The 12,791-nt window shown below is 54.8% G+C and overlaps 2 protein-coding genes across 2 annotated transcripts in view; one reads left to right on the forward strand and one right to left on the reverse strand.

The window, feature by feature from the left end:
* Lsm7 (LSM7 homolog, U6 small nuclear RNA and mRNA degradation associated) overlaps nt 1-12,791 on the forward strand; it is a 61,416-nt gene that overhangs the window by 7,178 nt on the left and 41,447 nt on the right. The window lies entirely within an intron of this gene.
* Tmprss9 (transmembrane serine protease 9) overlaps nt 520-12,791 on the reverse strand; it is a 25,152-nt gene continuing 12,880 nt past the window's right edge. The window contains exons 9-18 of the mRNA XM_050123264.1: nt 11,824-11,960; nt 10,651-10,957; nt 8,320-8,491; nt 7,583-7,854; nt 6,344-6,480; nt 5,691-6,090; nt 2,674-2,845; nt 1,849-2,111; nt 1,630-1,766; nt 520-906 (exon numbers count right to left, since the gene is read on the reverse strand). Of these exons, the coding sequence (XP_049979221.1) occupies nt 745-906; nt 1,630-1,766; nt 1,849-2,111; nt 2,674-2,845; nt 5,691-6,090; nt 6,344-6,480; nt 7,583-7,854; nt 8,320-8,491; nt 10,651-10,957; nt 11,824-11,960 (2,159 nt within the window). The 3' untranslated portion in view covers nt 520-744. The remainder of the gene's footprint in view (nt 907-1,629; nt 1,767-1,848; nt 2,112-2,673; nt 2,846-5,690; nt 6,091-6,343; nt 6,481-7,582; nt 7,855-8,319; nt 8,492-10,650; nt 10,958-11,823; nt 11,961-12,791) is intronic.

Consider the following 12,791-nt stretch of genomic DNA (forward strand, 5'->3'; position numbering starts at 1 on the left):
TCCCCTCTGCATAACATAGTAGGCCTCCCAGGGTATTTTCCCCTCGGTGTCCGTGGCCTGCAAACTCTCAGGGAAGGCATCGTCCCCCACAAGAAAGAAGAAAGGAGCGGCTTTGTGCGGGACTGAGCGTGGTCTCAGGTGCCCATCATCTGGGTTAGGAACTAGGCTGGGATACAGAGCGTGGTTCCCTGGCTCTGTAGAGCCATGCATGAGCCATCCCCGGCTCTGCATAAACCAAGGCTGGTGCACGCCTGTCATCCCAGCGGGGGTGGGGAGAGTGTGACAACGATGGACCGACAGGACAGAAGGATGAAATTTGAGGTTAGCCTTGGGTACATAAGACTGTCTCCCACAAAAACAAAGGCACCAGTGGGCCCGTCCAGAGACACAGGTCCTGAGCCAGAGCTAGGGAGAGGAGCTCTTTTTTTTTTTTTAAATATTTATTTATTATGTATACAATATTCTGTTTGTGTGTATGCCTGCAGGCCAGAAGAGGGCACCAGACCTCATTACAGATGGTTGTGAGCCACCATGTGGTTGCCTGGAATTGAACCCAGGACCTTTGGAAGAGCAGGCAATGCTCTTAACCGCTGAGCCATCTCTCCAGCCCCGCGAGAGGGGCTCTTTATTGGGACAACATACACAGCCACGGGTAGTTCCCATGAGACCCCTATGCCTGCCGGCACCAGCTCCCCCGGTAGGTTGAGTGTCCGGTCCAGGCTTGGGTCACCAGCTGCACGGTGGTCACTCCTGGATGTTCTGGCCTATCCATCCCAGCACGGCAGCCACTCGAGTGTAGACACCTGGGAAGTGGGGTCTGCCGCAGCCATAGCCCCAGCTGGTGACTCCCGTCAGCACCCACTGGCCAGATGGCTCCCTGCAGGCCAAGGGTCCCCCTGCATCGCCCTGAAGGGAAAAACACTGTCAGACTGGCAGCCCTCTGGGACCAGGGAGGACCCCACATGAGAAGATACCAAGGTGCCTCACTTTTGCCGTGTGCAGAATTGGTTCGGTTCTAGTGTGTCCGGGTCCCCAGGACCCAGTGTGTGTGCTGTGCCCATGAAAGCCAGAGTCAGGTGTTCGGTGATCGTCGGTATTCTCCCCACTCCATTGCGTTTAGGTGGGGACTCTCTGTGACCCTGGGAGTAGTCCCGGCTGTTTACCCGCATAGATGTGTGCCGCCTGGGGGTCTGAGCTCAGGTCCTCATCTCCCTGTACTTGAGAGGGAGCTATGTGTGTGTGTTGTCAGTGAGGCTGGCTCTGGCCTCAAACTCACAGTAATCCTCAGTCTCCCAATTTTGAGCTACTTAGCCGGGTCAGGACCCTCCCTCCAGTAGGATGTAGGGGTTGGGAAGCCCGCATATTGTCTTTGAACAAGCAGTTGTGACAAGTGATGTCCCCAGAGTCAAGGGTGGCTGGGCCGGAGAGACTCTTGGGCAGTCTCAATAGGAAGGTGCTTGTCACACAAGCCTGAGGACCTGAATTAAATCCCAGAACCCAGGTGAAAATCCCCAGTTCGGGGCGGAGACAGGAGGGTTCCTGGGACTTAGGGATTCTCCAGGTGCTTTGAGACCTTGCCTCAAAAGACCATAGTATTGCAAGACTTAGCCCTGGGCCCCACCCACTCACCGAGCAGCTGTCCACACCCCCCTGCGGGAAGCCTGCACACAGCATGCGGCTGCTAATCTGTACCGGGTAGAAGCGGCGACAAGTCTGCTCGCTGAGGACGCGTACTGCGGCCTTCTGCAGCTGTCGAGCCATGGATCCTGCGGCAGCAAGGGAGGGAGTGGAGTCCTGCCCGCATGTCCCCCTCCACCACCACCCCACCCCCTCCCAGCGTGCACTTACCTCCCTCCCGTAGGGAGCCCCAGCCGGTGATGACACAGCGCGCGCCTTCTGGGGGCCGCGAGGGCCCAGGCAGGCAGATTGGTCGCACCAGGCGGCTGCGGCGCACTGGACCTGCCAGCTCCAGCAGTGCCACGTCGTAGTCCAGCGTGTAGAGGTTGTAGAATGGGTGGCGGTAGATGCGCGCCACGCGCTCCAGCTGGCCCTCGGCGCTGCTCAGGAACGGGGTGCCCAGGAAGGCTGCCCACTGCATAGGGTCCCCGTAACTGCAGGGTGCGTGTGGGCAGAGTCACTGTCCCAGTGAAAATGGGTCGCTCTGTCCCCCTACCCAATTCGGGTTCACACAGCCACGAGGTGTGTCCCTCTGAGGGAACACCCATGAGCTGGCACCATATCCAGCGCTGAGGATGGTCCCCCCCATTCCTGCCCTCCAAATCCTCTAGAGACCTGACACAAGGCTCTTGACCCCTCTCAGCCACCCAGTAGAAATGGGGCTGCTGTGTGTGTTCACACGCGCCCGCGCAACCCCACCACAGTCCGACCAGTACAGAGCCGAGGGAATACCCCCAGACTCCATGGCGCTCAGCCCTCTAGGGTGGAGCCTGCTGGCTAGCACCTCAGACACAGCATGGGAACGTGTCCCTTTCACCCTGTGCCCCACAAGCACATGAGCACTCTATGGGGGTTCCCTTTAGGAAATACACCCTCTACGTCTAGAGCCCTGCCAGGGAGATGGTGCCTTCTGTCCGGTGGCCTTGGGGACTGGAGCCGAATTGCAGAGGTGGGCTGGGAACGGGCAGATGAACACCTCACGGAGGCAGGACTCACACGTCAAAGCAGTGTGCCGCGGACAGAAGCCACCTCTCGGCCACTAGTACGGCCCCGCAGCGGTGCTCCCTGCGCCGCAACCACAGACTCACTTGCCAGGGCCACTCCCCACGTGAGGCCGAGGTGCCGCCCACGATCCGGGTCAGAGCCCCTGGGGGTGCCAGGCCACAGTCTGCGGAGAGCAGGGACCCTGTGAGCTCCGGGCAGAGGGTTTCTCCCGCTCTGTGACTCCAGGTGACCTGTCCCAGCTCTCCCATACCCACTGGCCTCTCAACAAATCCAGCACAGTGCTGTCCCCAGTGCCCTGTGGGAGGGGCAGAGGGTGGCTTCATGCCCCCCCCCCCCCAGCTGGCTCCTCTTTTCCAGAGCTGGACAAGCCTCAGCGAATTTAAAAGGAGCCCAGGGAAAGGTAGATCCACCGGCCCCAGAGGAGCTCCAGGCAAGACGCAGGAGGCAGACTGAGTCCCTCAGCCCTCGCAGCCTCCGAAGCAACCGCCTTCCCATAGCGAGTTGCCAGCGCTGGGGTCCCATCTTGGGGCTTCCTAGGTCTCCAGCCAAGGCGCTTAAAGGCCACTGTATTGCCAAGTTTAAGGTCAGATTGAATTGAAGGCAGTGTGGAGTCACCTGAGCTGTGGCTGTTCCCTAATTCCAAAAGGTGGGACCGTCACCTTCACCAGGGGTGCTGAGGCACAGGGAGCGCTTCTGGTAAAAGCCCTGTTGTGACCCCAATGACCTACCCCTTCTGCATGTGACCCCAACTCTGCCCTTGTAGAAATGTCACAGTGGAGTTAGGAGCAGCGCCCCAGCCGTAGCTGGAGTGCATGGAACCAATGAGGTCTCCCCCAGGACCTTCCAGAACCCAGCCTGAGCCAGCACCCCAGCAGGGAGCCATGGCTGAGATGGCTAGACAGGGGGCGCTTGGAGGACTGGAACTCTGTGAGAAGTAGAAACAAACATGGCCCCCTTACCAGTTGGTAACTTGTCCAGGGACCCAAGGAAGGGGACCCTGGGCTCTAGATCAGGGTTTCTCAACCTGTGGGTCGACCCCTTTGGGAGTCTACTGACCCTTCCACAGGGTCGCCTAAGACCATCAGAAAACACAGATGATACATTGCGACCATAAGAGTAGGAAAATGACAGTTATAAAGTAGCAATGGAAATAATTTCATGGCTGGGGTCACCACAGCCCGAGGACCTGCATTAAAGGGTTGCGGCTTCAGGAAGGCCGAGAGCCACTGCTCTGGATGCTCATGACGCCCATGCAAGAGCAGGGGTGGGATGGGACCACAGAGCGGACGCTGGCCATGCTGTGCTCTGCGCTGGGTCTTTTTCCAGCCTGTTTAAAAGGTGGGGCGGCCTCTCCTGCCTCCGCCTCCCAAGAACTCAGACTACAGGTTTGTGGCACCACACCCTTATCTACAAAAGCGTAACTGAACCACCATCCCTCTCCAGCCCTCTTCCTTTTCCTTCTGGAACTTGCTTGCTCTCTCCTCTTTCTCTTTATTTTATTTGAACATTCCTAGCCATGATGAAGGCCAGAGACTCCAGCACCCTGACCACGCCCCCAGCCCCTCACTGGGGGATTCTAGGCAGGGCTCCACCTCCAAACCAAGCCTTCATCCTTCTTGCTGGCCAGTTGCCCACACTAGCCTTCAATGCCCCTCATAGCCCAGGCTGGCTTTGGATGCTATCGTCAAGTGGCTGAGACAACAGGTGTTTCCAACAGGCCCAGCCTGATGTTTTAGCTTTGGAGCCTGTCGTGGAACTAGCTCTTGTAGACCAGGCCGGGCTCGAACTCACAGAGATCTGCCTGCCTCTGCCTCCTAAGTGCTGGGATTAAAGGCGTGTGCTACCACCGCCCGACTGCCTGATGTTTTCTTATCAGGACAGTTTACACTGGGGAACCTGCCTCAGGGACCTCTTTTTACCAAAATGCCTACGTATAGACTGTCTTCAAACAGTCACATTCTGCGGTCTTGGGGGTTGAGTGAATCTGGGTCATGTGACAGCCCTTGTAGGTCTGACTGTCACAGGCCTGTGGAGCTTATGCATCGCAACAAGTGAAATGAGTATTGAATCCTACCACCACTACCAGGGCCCTGGGGCTGGCAAGAGCCCTGGTGGGTGGAGGGGTCTCCTCCATGGCATTTCCTGTCGGCGCTGTCTCTTTTGGGGAGTTGGAGGAGTTCAGGATGCAAGCTCCTGATGACAAACTGCAGTAGGTCAGGACGGACAGAGGGGTGGAAGCGGACATTGGGCTCATGGGTCCCCAGTGGCTCTAACTCCAGACCTAAGAGGTGCGTGCAGCAGCTTTGACCAAAAGCGGTGGCCACAGTAGTGCTGGCGCCCAGTGGCCCCGTAGCCTTTTTCTCTGCAGAGGGTGATTTTATAGCCTTCCAACTCTATAGCTCTGCCACATTGGAGCTGAAATCCAAGTCCCCCACTGCAGGCCCATCCACGGAGCTCCAGCTGACCATGACCCCAAGGTGTGGCCCAGCAGGAGGGTACCCCCCAATGCCCGCCAGGCTCTGGGGTCTGTGCCCTGTGCTAACAGAATGAAGAGAGAGAGAAGGAGAGTGGTAGCCTGGTGTGAAAGCAGGCTGTCACCTCAGGACTCAGGAGTTCAAGGTCAGCCTTGATAAACAAGAGTTGTTTGATTGTGCACAAGCCTCTGACCCCAGCATGGAAGGCAGCAGAGACAGGAGGATGGCTGGGACTCATCTGCTGCAGCTGAAGCCCAGAAGCTCCATGCTCAATGAGATACCTAGCCTCTTTGGTGGAGGGGGATACAGACGCCCCCCTTTGGCCTCTGCATGCACACATGTGTGTGCACACAAATGGACACAAGACATCTTCACACAGGCACACACAGTGGGATGTGGGGAAAGTGCCCTCTGAAGGCCTGGCAGGCAGCCACAGGGCTCTGGAATTTGGGACAATATGTCTTCAGTGCCATCATGTCTAACCCCAGCTGTGCCAGGGACCCGCCAACATTACGCCACGTGGTGTCACCGTACCTGGCAGCTGGGAATGTGTGGTGGTGCCCAGAACACTCAGATCTGGCGTTTGTGCCCTGGTGGTGGTGCTCCTGACAGACAGTGTTGTGTTGGGTGTTCGAGTGGTCACCCTGCTGGTGGCCCTGGGGGTTGCAGGTCTGCTGGTGGTAGCCTCTTGGAGAGTGAGGCCAGCCGTTCTGGGGGGCTGGTTTGGGATAAGTCCTGTGCTGGAGGTGTGGGGGCGAGGTGTGGAGCTGGGGCCTGAGGACATGGCCTTCAGGATCCAGTCCTTGAGGCGCGTGATACGTGCATAGACACCGGGCTTCTTAGCTTGGGCGCAGCCAATACCCCAGCTCACGATGCCCGCCAGGTAAAAGACACCGGGTGTCTCCTCACATGCCAGGGGGCCACCAGAGTCACCCTGCAGGAGAAGGACACCACCAGGCCTTTGTGGGACACTCATCCACGGAATAGCAAGGCTCCACTCCCATCAGACTTCAGGCTTTGCTGGGTGACCTTAGACCCCGCCCCCACAAGCCTTCATCATTCAACTCTTGCTTTTCTTTTTTGAGTGCCGGGGGTGATCCAGGGCCTCACACACGCTAGGCAAGTACTCATCACTGAGCTGTACCCCAAGCCTAAGAGGGAGCTTGGGGTATCCCTGTGCCACCCACCTGGCAGGAGTCGACTCTGCCCTCCAGGAAGCCAGCACAGAGCATGCGGTCCGTGAGGGAAAAGTTGTACAGGGCACCACACATCTTCTGCTCTATGATGCCCACAGACGCCTTCTGCAGGATGTCGGGCTTGGTGGCTGCCAGAAAAGAGAGCTCAGAATACCATCTGTGACTCCTCCCAAACAGAGCCACCAGGTGCTGGCCCTGTCCCGGAAACAATGACCATATCCTACAGGAATGTTTGCTTGAGACAGGGTCTCACTGTGTAGCTCTGGCTGTCCCAGAACTAACAGTGATCCTCCTGCCTCTGCTTCCCAGAGCAGAGTGTGCCACCATTGAAGGAGTGTGCCACCACCGCCCGGCTATCATTTTCTCCTTGTGGGGCTTTGCATATGTTAGGTGAGTGCTAACATATTAGGTCAGTACACGCCTAACTCTTGGGGTTTTGAGGGTCTCACTGTGTAACCCAGGTTGGCCTTAACCCGGTGATGCCTCGGCTCTGCCTCCTGAGGACTGGGAAGACAGCTGCACGCCACCATTCCCATTCTGACACAACTGTTTTACTAAGGGTTAGAGCAACGGTCCTTACCCCACGGGTCATGACTCCTTTGAGGGGTCCTATAGCAGACATTTACATTACAATTTATAACAGTAGCAAAATTACACTTATGAAGTAGCAAAAAAGTAACTTCACGGTTGGGGTCACACAACATGAGCAACTGTGTTAAAGGTCAGCACGAGGAGGGTTGAGAACCACTGATCTAGAGCATAAATATTTTCAGCTTATTCTGCTAATGGATGGAGGTGCAGGGAGCCACGTGACAATAAAGCTTTATTCATACCCAGCAAGAGGCCAGTGGCTCCACTCTGTGGCCAATGCGTCAGCACAGATATTTTTTGCAGTCATGAACACCCAGTCAATGAATATGTAAATTTATTTTTGTTTGTTTTGTTTTTTTGAGACAGGGTCTCTCTATGTAGCCCTGGCTGTCCTAGAACTCAATATGCAGACCAGGCTGGCCTTGAACTCAGAGATCTGCCTGCCTCTGCCTCCCTAAAACTGGGATTAAAAGGCTTGAGCCACCACTGCCTGGTGAATGTGTCAATAAAATATTATTTATGTGCAAAAATGAGGGTCCATATGTAGCCCCCAGGAGACACTGAGTGCCTCTTAGGATATGGGATCAGCACAGCCAAACCCCATCCTCCCCAGGCCCGGCCCTGGGGAATACAGCTCACCATTTCCCTCCTGCATGTTGCCCCAGCCTGAGATCATGCACTTCCGGCCCACAGGGAACTTGTGGATGGCCAGAGGGAGACAGATGGGCTGGATATATTTGTTGAAGACCAGTGGCCGGGCCAACTCCAGCAAGGCAACATCAAAGTCCAGGATGCCTGGATTGTAGCGGGGATGCAGGGCCACCCTTCGCAGCCCCAGCTTCACGGGGCTCCCGCCAACACCCAGCAGGGACGTGGTGCCCAGGTGCGCCTGCACCTGTTCTGCCTTGGTGCTGTAGAGACAGGACCTCAAGATGCCTGCCCTGCCCGCTCCCAGCCCACACCCGCACCCCATGGAGGGTCCCTAGGAAGGAGACCCGATGGAGCATGCACCCTTAGGACTTTGCTTTTTGTCACTTTGGCCAAGACCCTAGCAATTTCTTTGTTCTGCTTTTCCAGACAGGGTTTCTCTATAGCTTTGGAGCCTGTCCTGGAACTTGCACTATAGACCAGGCTGGCCTCAAACTCAGAGATCTGCCTGTCCCTGCCTCCTGAGTGCTGGGATTAAAAGTGTGCACCACCACTGCCCGGCTGACCCTAGCAGCTTTATCGGTGTCATAGGTCAGAGGGCACAGTTGTGGGCCTGAGACACCCCGTGTAATGTAGGCAGTCGGGAGTAAGGGCTTCCTGGTTTGGGTCTGTTTAGTGGTTTATTCTGAGACAGAGTGTCTACTATTAGGGCTCTGGGGACACCTTACTGATTGAAACAGTGGGCGGCAGAGAGTAGCCAGCGGTCTCCCACCACAGTAGCTCCACAGAAATGTTTGGATCCTTCCTTCAGGCTGGCCTGCCAGGGCACCTCCCCAGACATGGCGCTGAGCCCACCCACAATCCGAGTGGGCTTGTCCATCGCGGGTCTGGCCCCACACTCTGCAATAGAGGAGAGAGGAGAATAGGGTCACCCATTCTGGCCCCCGAGAGACCTACATACAGACAGACATACATCAGCCTGGTCACCCAGGGTGACGGGGCTGGGGGTATACAAGGGAAACAGGGCAACACCCAGTAGGAGTCACAGGACCCACAGAGTCAGTCACATCTACATGGTGGCACATGCCTGTCATCCCAGCACTCAGAAGCTGAGGCAGGAGGATTGTTCTGAGTTTGCTGTCCAAGAAGGGAGGGAAGGAGAAAAGAGAGGGCATAAAATGGGGCTGGCTGGGGTAAGGGAGAGTCACAGGCTACTGAAAAACAGGAACAAACCACAGGAGAAATCCTGACCATGAAGGACACAGAACTCACAGTCCGAGGACACCAGCCAGGCCTGGGTCCCTGCCCCCCAGCACCACAGAATAGACACACACACACACACTGATGAAACCAGAAGAGGCATACAGGGACGGTGCCCAGCAGGGCCACACTGGTCACTTCTTGCTGACCCTGTGGGTCACTCTGACTATGCTGTCTTTGCGACTTCATTTTCAAATGCATCTACATTACACTTTCAAAAAATTAAAAATGAAGCCAAGAATAGTAGTGGAGGCCTTAATCCCAGCACCTGGAGACTGACTGAGGCCGGCGGATCTCTGTAATTCGAGACCAGCCTGGTCTACAAGAGCTAGTTCCAGGACAGGCTCCAAAACCACAGAGAAACCCTGTCTCGAAAAACCAAAAAAAAAAAAAAAAAAAAAAGTGAGCTCCAGGTCAGCTAGAGCTACATAGTGAGACCCTGCCTCAAAAAAAAAAAAAAATTTAAATTTAAAATGTATGCCTGAAGAATGGCCACCCTACACGGTGTGCTCTTGACAGACATCAACAATCAATTGCCAATCCCCTAGCTAGTGCTTCATGGTGTTGGACTAGATGTCCAAACATCCCGGAGGAGTTGCTCCAGACACCACTGACACAGGCGCAATTGATGCAAAAGCAAGAGGATTTTTATTCTGTCATGACAGGGTCCTTCAGGTTCGGGATATGAAGGACAATGATAGCTGTCCTTTTAAATGATAGCCCACCTTTTAAAGTGAAACGCCACAGACACAACGGGGGGAACCTGAAGGTTGTTTTCCAACTTATTGGATTGGCTTATTCAAAGGGTTCCTAGCAGTGATTGGTCTATTCCAGGGCAGGAGAATAGCTGCGTGATCGGGTGAGATAAGGGGGAGCATCTGTGGTCCATCCTGACCTTGGTCCAGTGACTAAATCAATACATCAGGAACTGAGTCAACACTTGTGGGTTGTCTTTGCCTCCAATTCCCAGAAGGGAGTTATGTTTGAAGATTATTCTCAAGGACACAGGGGGATGAGCAGTCCAGCATGTGTGTGTGGGCGACTGTCCCGTTTCCAAATGCTAAGAGGCTTCAGAAAATGTCTTGAGAGCTGAGAGGCCTCAGAGATGCATTCAGAGTCTTTCAATGGCAGATGTCAATAACTGGTCACCATCTCCCTCCCAGTCTCAAGACTGATACCAATAATAAATCGTTTATCTCCCATCAAGCACTTTCACGGCAGACACCAATATTTAGTCACCAATTTCTCACTGAGGACTCAAGGCAGGCATTGTCAATCATTCGCCAATCCTCCATCTGAGGCACTAGCCATCAAACCAGATAAATTTTGCTGAGTTCAATTCCCTGGAACCCCAGCAGTGCAAAGAGAGAGCCAATTCCTTCAAGTTGTTCTCCGACTTCCACAGGCACTTCCCTTTTTCCCCCCAAAAGAAACCAGTAACCAGCTGCCAATCTCCCACAGTGTGAAACCAGACGTCAGCAGCTGATCACAGCTGGGCCTGATGGTGCACGCCTTCAATCCCAGTCAGAGACAGGCACATCTCTATGAGTTCGAAGCCATCCTTGCACACGAAGAGTTCCAGAGCAGCCAGGTTTACACAGAGAGACCCTGTCTCAATTCCATCAAAAATATCACCAATTACTCGCTGTCTATCATGACAGATGTTGGCAGTCAATTACCTACCCCTCACCTGGTGCCTCAAGATGGGCGCTTAAGTGCCCATCAGACATTGATAGTCAATTACAGACTTCCCTAATTTATACAACCCCTCCTGGGAGGGGCATGCCGCCCCGTAGTACCTTGTGGCTTGGCCGCGGTGCTGGGGTGTCGTGGTGCTGTGCTGGGGGCAGCCGTGGGTTTGGCAGAGGTCTTGGGCACCGGACTCTCGGGGCTGGTCTGCCAGGGAGAGCTGGGGGTGACGGGCGCCGCCGCCGTGGGACCCACAGCCGTGCTGGTCACCTCCAAGATCCAGTCCCGCAGCCGGGTGACGCGGGTGTAGACCCCCGGCCGCCGAGCTTCCGCGCAGCCGATCCCCCAGCTCACGATGCCAGCAAGGAAGAATCTTCCAGAAGGCTCCTCGCAGACCAGAGGTCCCCCAGAGTCACCCTGGAAAATAGGGGTACGCTCTCAGCATGGATGAGTGGGGGTCCACGAGGGTCGCCAGTGCACACACAAGCCAGAGGCGCGGCGCCAGGGCTGAGGCTGTGCCCACACGGGCCACGCACGGCGACACTGGCTCTGTGGCCCGCAGTGGGGACTCCCGGCAGAACCACAGTTGTAGGTCTCCACGCAGAGCAAGGACAGCGAAAGTAAAGTCGTCGTCATTCGTGCCGGGTGCCGTGCACACCTTTATTGATTAATTTATTTAGATATCTGATGCATGAATATTTCATCTGCTTGTCTGTGCACCGCCTTTGTGCCTGGTGCCCTCAGACGCCAGAAGGCATCACATCCCCTAAAACTCTTAACCAGGGAGTCATCCCTCCAGGAGGCAGAGGCAGGAGGATCTCTGTGAGTTTGAGGCTAGCCTGGGCTACAGAGCAACGCCAGCCAGAACTGCACAGAGAAACACAACGGTAAAAACATACAGTGAGGGGCTGGAGAGATGGCTCAGTGGTTAAGAGCATTGCCTGCTCTTCAAAAGGTCCTGAGTTCAATTCCTAACAACCACATGGTGACTCACAACCGTCTGTAATGAGGTCTGGTGCCCTGTTCTGGTCTGCAGGCTTGCTTGTACACAAAATATTGTATACATAATAAATAAATATTTAAAAAAACATACAGTGACTTCCATTTTCATAATACACAGTCAGCCACAAGAGTTCAGGCAGGGGATTGCATATTTGTTTTTCTTTTTGAGACAGAGCCTCAAGTAGCTCAGGCTGGCCTCAAACTCCTGGTGTAGTTCAGGATGACCGTGATGGTTCCTGCGAGCGAGGGGACAGAGGGTAACAGAAGGCCTGGCAGCCCACCTGACACGAATCCACCTTCCCGTCCAGGTAGCCCGCACACACCATCCTGTCGGTGAGCGAGGGGCCGTACAGACTGGCACACAGGGTCTGGTCCAGCAACTCCACCGTGGCTTTCTGAAGGACCTCTGGCTTCACCACTACCCAGATGGTGACAGAGAAGAGCAGGCTGAGAACTCGGGACCCCAGCAGGCTCTCTGAGTCCGGAGATTGGAGACCACTTCCTGTTGGCTTTCCCAAGCTTCCCAGCTCCTCACCCAGACGGCAGCATCCACCCGAGGATTGGGCTCCTCATCACTTCTCCCCACTGGTGCTCTCTACTCACGTGACATCTGCTTCCTCCTGCCACGCCCTGAACTCCGACTTACCCAAGGGAGAACTCACTCCCAGCCTCAGTAAAGGGCACTCACTCTTGTTCTCCTGGCTATAAGCTTTTTTAAAAAATTTTTGTTGTTTTCTTTATGAGATGCCCTTGTAACCCAGGCTGACCTTGAACTCACTTCCTAGCCAGAGTGACCTTGGACTTCATCTTCCTGATTTAAATTCTTAAATTCGGGGATGACAGTTGTGTGCTTTACAGAATTTCTTTTTCTTTTTCCTTACCTGAGGTATTGAACTCACACACTTCCACATGGTAGATAGCTATTCTGACCACGCTTCCAGCTCCTTCCTGGGAATTCTAGGTGGGGTGATGTGGGAATGATTTCTTACTAATAAAGAAACTGCCTCGGCCCTCATAGGACAGAAAATTAGGTAGGCGGAGTAGACAGAAGAGAATTCTGGGAGAAAGAAGCTTAGGAAGAGTCGCCATGATGCTCCCACTCCAGACAGACGCAGGTTAAGATCCTCTCTGGTAAGCCAGCTCATGGGCTACACAGAATATTAGAAATGGGTTAGAACAATATGTAAGAGCTAGCCAATAAGAAACTGGACCTAGCCGGGCCAGGCAGTGTTTGAAAGAATACAGTTTC

The sequence above is a fragment of the Alexandromys fortis genome, unplaced genomic scaffold (assembly GCF_014885135.2).
Source record: "Alexandromys fortis isolate MF-2015 unplaced genomic scaffold, M_Fortis_MF-2015_v1.1 scaffold_221, whole genome shotgun sequence".
Taxonomy (NCBI): Eukaryota; Metazoa; Chordata; class Mammalia; order Rodentia; family Cricetidae; genus Alexandromys; species Alexandromys fortis.